Source organism: Eimeria maxima, genomic scaffold (assembly GCF_000499605.1).
Source record: "Eimeria maxima Weybridge genomic scaffold, Emw_scaff2, whole genome shotgun sequence".
Classification (NCBI taxonomy): domain Eukaryota; phylum Apicomplexa; class Conoidasida; order Eucoccidiorida; family Eimeriidae; genus Eimeria; species Eimeria maxima.
Genome location: NW_013563641.1, coordinates 138075 through 147042, shown reverse-complemented (window position 1 = coordinate 147042; position 8968 = coordinate 138075). Strand labels below are relative to the sequence as shown.

General features: G+C 49.5%; 1 protein-coding gene across 1 annotated transcript; it reads left to right on the top strand.

Annotated features, from left to right (window-relative positions):
- Positions 1-345: 345 nt before the first annotated feature.
- EMWEY_00000330 (hypothetical protein) lies at positions 346-930 on the top strand (the record flags this gene model as incomplete). Its single annotated transcript, XM_013477832.1, has 2 exons — positions 346-439; positions 797-930. 2 exons carry the CDS (start codon positions 346-348, stop codon positions 928-930), a joined length of 228 nt encoding a protein of 75 aa, XP_013333286.1.
- Between the last annotated feature and the right edge of the window lie 8038 nt (positions 931-8968).

Sequence of the window (8968 nt, the reverse complement as noted above, 5' to 3'; positions counted from 1 at the left end):
TATGCGGCAGGCCTGGCGTTACGCGGACGGTTCGATTTGGCGATCTTTAGGACGTGCGTTTAAACCCAGGACCACTAACGACAAACGTGCCAACCCCAGCGCCAGCAAAATATGTGTTGAACCGACTTTCACATTGACGTTTTGCTGTTGCTAACCGAATTTAGCTAATCCTGGCTGCTTGCAAATAGGGAGCCGAACATTCCAGAAAGTAGGCGCGCAGCTGGTAGCTCTGATCAAACAAACTGTGGGTACCACGGAATACAGGACCTCGTTAAGGGGGAGAAGGTTTTCATACACAGAAATGGTGTGCTGCTGAATACGCAAAGAAGGCGCTTGAAGCACACAATGCAACGCCAAACTGTGGACAATAAGTTGGTGGGTGTCATCGATCAGAGTGGTGACGCCAACCACTTTGGGCAACCGACCATTTTCGAGCACGGTAATTGTCTTGTTCCAAATGTCTTAACGGAGCGCTGGATGCATATGAATGTAACACGAAGAGCATTAGAGCTTTTGTGGGGTGCAACCAGATGGTAGGTGCCATCGCGGGCAGTCGTCATGCAAACCCCATCTGCGAAATGCCGTTGCGCAAGAGGCTTTGCCGCGTTGTTTAAGCTATGCTTAAACAACGCTATGCTTAAACCACGCGGCATAGGACTTACAACTGATAGAAATTCCGCTGAGGTTTTGGGTATTTAGTTCGTACGTCTTGCCCAATCGGTTTTCCCGTCGTTGCCATCGCAAAAGGGAGTATTGCGCCATTTTGATGTTCGTGTTGCTCTTGTTCCTGCATTAGAGGGGGCCTACAATCACGCGTTGGGAGTCTGCTTATATTCGTTGGTGGAGGAGCCTTCCGCGAAGCATGGCTGGAGTTGCTCAGCCGCGGTTATGGCCGTAGAGCTGCTCGGTGACTTCATGCCAGACACTTAACAGACGTTTAAAAAGGAGGTAGTTTATGCACGTCGTGGTCCAGTTGGATGAACACCGTGAGGTATCGAATGGATGCACAATCGTTTTTGTGGTAATGTGTCGCGTAAGTTGTGTAGTCATTTGCTTGTGATCTGATTCATTGGCCTTCGTATCAATATCGCATATATCGCTGCTGATGCGGCCGCGTTTAAGCAGAAACCACCTTACGCACACGCTATGATATTTTCGTGCCCAAACATCGATGCTATATCTAGAGGACGCCAGTTCCAACGAATAATTCGCTGTTGTTACTGCATCAACCTCCATATTTCTCGACAGTATTACTGCCTGCCAGGTAGCAGGCCATATACTACTGCATCAACCTCCACTACTGGCTCCCAGGTAGCATGCCATATACTACACCTGAAAACGGCGCCGGCCATGGCTGCTGGGACCTGATGTGACCACTATTCGGCGCGTTTCGGTTCTGTGCAGTACGTATGTGTTTGGCGCTGCTCGATATGAGTTTGGTTCTGTAGCTGCAGTTTGTCAATAGTCTGGTGCACCCGTGCAGTACAAAAGGGTTTCTGTATCCCGTTTGCGTGATATACAGGCAGTGAGCACCAGCGGCAATGCATACGCGAGGCGGGGGTTCAGGCACGCGACGCAGCTGAAGTTCTTAGCCTGCACCTCTCTAAAGAACTCCAGGGCCAAGGAATAATTTGGCGTCGTTTGCTGCATTACCCGCATTGCTCGACAGTAGTACTGGCTGCCAGGTAGCAGGCCATATGCTACACCTGAAAAGGGAGCCAGCCTGAGTCGGGCTTTGACTGTTCCACCACGCATCGGTTCGTACCCGTTTTGTGCAGAACGTAGGTTTTTGAAGCTACCGCTGTAGTTGCAGTTTGTCAATACGTTGTAGTCTGTCTAGAGTGCACCAGCGCAGCGTGTATCCCGTTTGCGTGATATACAGATAGTGAGCACCACCGGCACTGCATGCCTGACGCAGAGGCTGTTCTCGGCGTACCTTTTAGATGGCACGGATATTGTCGGGGTGTTCGCATTTTAACCTTTTAGAGGGCACTGATGTTTCGTGATGGGACGCTAGACAAGGGCCGCTGTCACGCAGCGACGTATGTTTCTTCCAGCGGGTGCGCTCCGTTACAAAACACCCACGAGCCGCTTGTTACAGCGCGACCAGAACATTGTCACAATGCACATTGCATTAGGCCTACTATGCACAATTGCCCCCCTGTGGGATACAGACAAAGAATCCCCGTGGGTGCCCTCGCAAACGTTGCATTGTTGTACTTCGCAGAGAACATACAGTTGCAAAATACAATCTGGCAAGAGGGTGCTCAGCAGGTGCCGTTCAAATAGGCCTAACATCGTAGATGAAAAATCACCTGTAGGCATCGGCCTTTGCAAAATGGTTTTCCCCCCTACCGGGTCTCTAGAATGTATGGACCGTAGTTACTGCGTTAGCATGACAGCAGCTACAGCTGAAAGGCGCAAACGTTAGCCTTTGAGTGTAGGATTTGGGTGCTTCTCTTAACCATCCGGGGATCAGCGTACCTTTGAGCCCACGAAGTGTTTTTTTGCATGTCGTGAAGCAAGTGCGTCAGTTCGCAAAGTGCGGGATACAGGCTCTTGGCGCATGCGTAACGCAAAACTGAGTGTTGATTTGGCAGCAAGTGTATGAGACGGCAGAATGAATCACTTGGTTGTGTATGAGACGGCAGAGTGAATCACTTGGTTGTGGCACTTACACTTGCTGAGACGGCAGAGTGAATCAGTTTATGAGACGGCACAGTGAATCACTTGGTTGTGAATGAGATGGCAGAGTGAATCACTTGGTTGTGGGTTGTGGCACTTACACTTGCTGAGACGGCAGAGTGAATCAGTTGGTTGTGGCACTTTGAATATTGTCCCCTTGGTTGTTGGCTGAACTTCCATGGTGTCCAAAAAATGATCCTATGCCGCTATTTCAATGCCGAGTGTGCTGCACTCGGCACTGTATGCTGAGTAACGCCGTATGCTGGGTAACGCCGCAGATGGTGAGTGATTACAGAAACTCTCATCGCCGGTGGAAGAATTACTCGATTTTGGAGCAGCTTCTCGGTTGCATATCTTGTATCCGACTTTGATTTACAAGACATGCAACCGAGAAGCTGCTCCAAAATCGATATCGCGCACACAGCAAATTGGATGCCTATAGTTCCGATGAAGAATACTCGCATTGATGATTCCGTGACCGGTGGGTGTTGCGACTGCGCATGGTCCAGGACGTATGCCCCACTTTACCTGCGGTATGTGAGCAGCTTGTAGAGCGCCAACACTGCAATACTCTTCTCGGCCTATAACGTCCGTGTTGGCATGCACTGTCTTCAAAACCGCTGGCGTTTTGTATTGTGCTCCCCGAAATAATACCTACATATGGAGTACTGGCAGGCCCTCTATAAGGACTGCGCACGACTGGGTGTTGCCTGCAACACCGCGTTGCTAATTGCATCCTGCTCACAACGTGGATACGGTGGGACAAGCGGGGGCTGGTTAGCTTGGATGGCCGAGCAACCTCAGCGGGGGTGAACTACCAAATGCGTTATATATTGTGGTCGCCTATATAAACGTGCTTCGTGCGTCTCATACTTTGAAGCGATTTTCACAAATATTGCTCTGCAAGTATGAGAACGTGAGCTGAGTTTGCCGTCGTGCTGGTACGCTCGAACGTCGTTCCATGAAGCAAGGCTCTCTTAGTAACTGTTTTGCTGTGCGCCTACGCACTCCGATGTTGCCCTCGGTTCACCACTGCTTATCGCTGGATGTGGCTAGTTAGTCATGCATGCTGTGAAATTTTTTAAAAAACCTTTTCTCAGTATAAGCACGTGAGCCACGTTTTGCTACACCTGAACGTCGTTGCCTTCAACCCATTTCATAGTTATCCTCGCTCTGTCAAATCAGCTTTGCGTGGTCATTGCCTTCAAGTTGCTGCTATCTATTTGTATTGCGTTAGGGTTTTGCTGCGGTGTACACTGTTTCCGGCGACCAATGAAAGTGATAATCTCCGTCTTGATCTTTGCACACAGGCAGTATGACAACAATATTGAGATTGATAGTATGACAACAACAGGGTAGCTGGGACGCACGCTCATGTGGTTTAGGCATTAAGTGCCAGCGCAGGTTTCTCTGGTCTAGGTGAAGCGTTTGCGAGGTATGTTGCGTTTCCTCATCGTTCCAATCTATATATTTCTATATTTCTAGCGGCCAGGAAAGTGGCGAACATGTGGGATGCCAGTTTGAACTTAATCTGTGGGAATGCAAAAGCGCTGACAGTGCATGTGAAGTTGGGCGAACCCACAATTTGCTTTTCATGCAGGCAGTATGCCTCAACTCGCACCAGCAGCAGGCGCGCGTTGCTTGAGCCAATGATACTGCAGTACAATCAATGATTGCATACTTTTGGTTCTAGCGCATCACGCTAGACATTTGTAGGTCAAGGACGTGTTAGCCATGCATAGCCAATGCGGCAAGCTCCAGCATTTCGCGAACTTTCTGTACAACCGACACAAACACCCATAATGTGTGGTGCATTTGGGGTTTTGCTGCGGTGTACAGAGGGCCACCTTGTACCCACACCTGTTTGCTGCGGCCGATGAAACTCAACCTCAATATTGTTGTCATACTGCCTGATAATCTCTGTCTTGGTCTTTGCACACAGGCAGTATGACAATATTGAGATTGAGTTCCCCAGAGTTCCATTTTTGGGCCGGGACTCTTTCGTGACACGCGCAAGGTAGGCGTTTGTGGAAACCGTATCCTCAAGGGGTTGACGAGGAGAGCAGGAAAACTAAATACCGAAGGCCAGTTGTGTTCCTGGAATGTTTCGCCAGAGGGGTTGTTGAACGCTGAACAGCGATGCTGGCGAGCTTCATTTCTTCTGCTCGAGGAGGCCGTTGTTCTGGGGTTAATGTTTAGGGGACCGCACCGGTAGCTAGGACAATGTATTCTGCCCTATGTGGTGCACTGTTGCAACCTGCATCTTCCGCTGTGTCATGGTGCGCATATTACAGCCCTCTGTACAGCCAACCTGCCGCAACTAGTCTGTGCGTATTGTGTTCTGCCACGTTGAGATCGGAGTGATCTCGATGGATGACTGAAGCCCATGAAGCCCATTTAGTGGTGACCGTGGTATGGCCGTGGGGTACCGCCTTTTCTTGGTCGCTGTCAGGGAAGCGCTGGTAGAGAGCCGTACTATGGAGGCCAGCGGCGTAGGCCATGCGTTGTATTTTCAGTGTCTGTGGTTCGCTGGCTGGCATTCGAAGGTGCAGGAGCGGTGCCTGCCCATCGGGAAGAGGTCAAGGGTATTCAGTAAAATCGCCAGCATATCGGTATGCATGCAGCTTGTCGGCGTTTGGTATTTAATGGATCTACTGTGGCTTACCACTGCTCATTGATGAAAACCTTTAGCAAGTGGGGGTCGTTTTTCACGTCTTTAGGCACAGCAGGTTTGAGCGTCCAGCCGCCCGTTAGACCCAAGGAATGTCCGCATGGTCAGCCGAGCTCAGCAGCCTATTCGTTAGGCACTGCAAGGACATAGTTGCGTATTTTTGCCATTTGGAGCAGCGGAGCGTACAACATAGATGGTGCGCCATTCTCTGGTGATTTCAAGATTAGTCACAGATTATGCGGAACAGTCGGCCCCCTATCGCGAATGACAGTACAACTCCACCGTGCTCCTCTGACGTCCAGTTGGTGCGTGGAGTGTTCCTGCTGATGGTAAACGAAAACAGGGTTCTCCGTCAGACGGGTAAGTTCATCGAACCCAAGGGTAAGTCATCGACCCCAGATCGCGTATGACAGTACAACCCTACCGTGCTCCTCTGACGTACAGATGGTGCGTGGAGTGTTCCTGCTGATGGTGAACGAAAACAGGGTTCTCCATATGGTTCTCCATATGACTGGTAAGCATTCTTATCTTGGATGACACCTCCCGGTAATACGCAGAACGTATGTCTCGCTTTATCAGGAAAGAGAGGGTCTACGCTCTATTTCCGCGCAATGCAGCACAGCACAAGGTACCGGGTTTAGGGTTTAAGGTTAGGGGTTAGGGTTATGGTTAGGGTTAGGGTTAGGGTTAGGGTACAGCTGCCGCTCGCGGTGTGTCAGCATGTGAGTTTCTTTAACCACTAACTATATTGCCAGTATATCGCAAATTCTACTGAGGAAGCATTCATTCACTGCCTGCCTGATCGGCTGGTGGTTTAGGGCATAGTGCTCTTTTGTACGTTGACAGCCACAGACTATTCCCTCATTCCATTTGTGATTAGATGGTGAGTTGCGTGGTGGTGCTGACAAGCACGGATGTTTATGGTTTTGGGGTAGCCCATATGTCGGAAATCCATGGGGTAGGTAGCCCATATCTCGGAAAGGTTCGATGACGTAATAGTCTATTTATATCGTTCAGTGCAGCTCGTGGAGACGCAGCAGTACACGTACGACCCGTACACGCATACCTAAATCTTCGCCGTGAATACTGTTTGCTCACCTGCAAACGACCTACAAGGAAGGCGAGGGCGTCTATACGCCGCTGCACAGTGATTCATAATACCAGACGCTCACGTTCAAGTGCGGTCCAACTCTCCTACATGTTATGGCCTTCAGATGGGTCCCGAAACACCGTGCACCCGGGACAGCGCCACAGCACAGCTAGATCCGAGCGAAAATATGGCAATGAAACGTGCAACTGTACCTACGCGCATGTATGTACAGCCTGTACGTTTTTTCTATGCTTAACCACAACGTCGCTAGGCTAGCTAGCTAGCAGAATTGCTAAACAATTTAGGGTCTAGTTTCACCTCACACCTGAGTAGTATGTACCGCTCACGATTGACGCAAGTGCATGCGGTGGACCTGCAGCAAGTACGGGCTGGTCATGTGAATGCTGATTCTTTCTTGGGCCTTCAGAGCATCGCGTAAAATGTTGAAATATAAACGCCGTTCTGAAGGCGTACGACTGCACGCTGAGTGCTGTCTTCGTGGGGGAGCAGTTCGTGAGTGTCTGCGCATGCGCCAAACATTGCTGTAGAGCAAAACAACAATATATATATAGAGCAAAACAACATATACCGGCAAATAAATCTCCACTTTCCACCTGCTTGCAGAATCATGCATGCAGAATCATGCATTCTCCCGACGACGAATTATATATAGGCCTTTCTATGAGAAGTAAGGAATTGGTACTGCACAATCACAGATGGATGTTGGAAACAACTGACGACGCCACAAGGCGCGGCTTGCATTACCCACGGTATATTGTGCTACATGTGAAAATCTAAATAAAAACACGAGCAGGACGTGAGTCGCTTTTCAATTAGGATATACCCACACGCATGTAGGGAATTGGCGCTGCTCAGGCACGGGCCTGAAGACGCCACAAGGTAAGACTCACGTGACCCATGGTATATCGCGTCACTTGTGAAAATTCAAAGCAGTGCTCACGTGACCCATGGTATATCGCGTCACTTGTGAAAATTCAAAGCAGTGCATAAAGGCCATACACCCATAGGTATAGAAGCGCCTTCCTTAAGCAGTGCATAAAGGCCATACACCCATAGGTATAGAAGCGCCTTCCTTGATAAAATAAGCGATTTTATTTAAACGTGAATACCCAATATGCGTCGGGGAGGACAGCTAACTGAATTAACGTGTTGCATGCAAGAGCAGGAAGTGAGCCGCTTTTCACCTGGACTGGACTGGACATGGGTCCCATGCAACAGTCCAATACTGTGCATGAGGTAGAATATCGTGCACTGCTTGATAGACGACATGCTTATCCGGCTAAGGCCGGAAATATCAGACCATTTCGCTGCAGGGTTTTCACTCCACAAGCAAGACGATTCTAGAGTGTGCTTACACATGTAGTCCAAATATTGATAGGCTATAGTGGTTCCCACGGCTATAGTGGTTCCCATTAATAGCTGGCGATTAATAAGGTTTACGGGTTGTTAGTTCAAACTGCTGGTGAATGAACCTCCATGCATGACACTGCTACACTACAAACTGGCAGGAAGAAGTACTACTAGCATTGGCATGCATGGAGGTTTGGGTCGATTGCAGAAGGCGACCATGGTTTCAGTGCACGCTCTCAGTGTTTGCATTGTTTATGGCGGTTGGGTCAAAAACCTGTAATTGACACAAATGGCAGAATTCTCCATCGTCTCAAAATACTTCCGGCTCCCCAACCCGCTTCTTTGGCAAAAACCGGCATCCCGTCCGATGTGCCGGTCGTAGCCGTGGCACGAGCATAGACTGCCTACTCTGATGTTTTAGTAGGGAGTTCGCATATTGCTCATGTGTAGATCTCCCTTGGTGCGCCAAATTATGTGCAAATTATGTGCGAGTATCAGGGATTCTTTCACTGCAGACTGGCAAACGCATTGGTTTTAGATACCTGCTGGCAGAAGGCCCACATGAGAATCTGCCATTGCATACTCAAGGAAGTGCGTTCATTCATTGGAAAGCTCATGCCTGATCGGCTCGACTGATGTTGGCAGGTCCATGGTGGAACGCATGACGAAGAAACTCCCTCTCCTGGGCGGCCAGTTTGGTCGGCGGAGAGTAGCTGTTCCATGACAGGAACTCTCTGGTGCTTACATAGTATTTACCCACTGTGTCTGGCGTTTCCTATTACGGGCAACACTGACGGTGGTTGAAGAGTCATTAGTGGCATCTAGACGAACTTATACCTTTGACATGGGATGCTTAACATCCCCGTTTCATGTTGTATCCTTATGGTATGCACAGGGGGTACGCATCACTTCCATCTTGGCCTGCGATAGTGCATGCCCAGGTTGGGCACTAGGGCATCACAACGAGTGGTGGCCGGCAGCGCTCGGCCCCGATAACAATATAGGGGCCGAGCGCTGCCGGAAACCAGCGGAACAGTAGTGACAGCCCTGCCCTTGATTGGTTAAAAAGCATTGCTTGCCGTGATTGACGGTAAAGCATTCAACCGACGCTCGCATGCTTAATGAAAAGAGCGTACGTCTCAATGTATCAC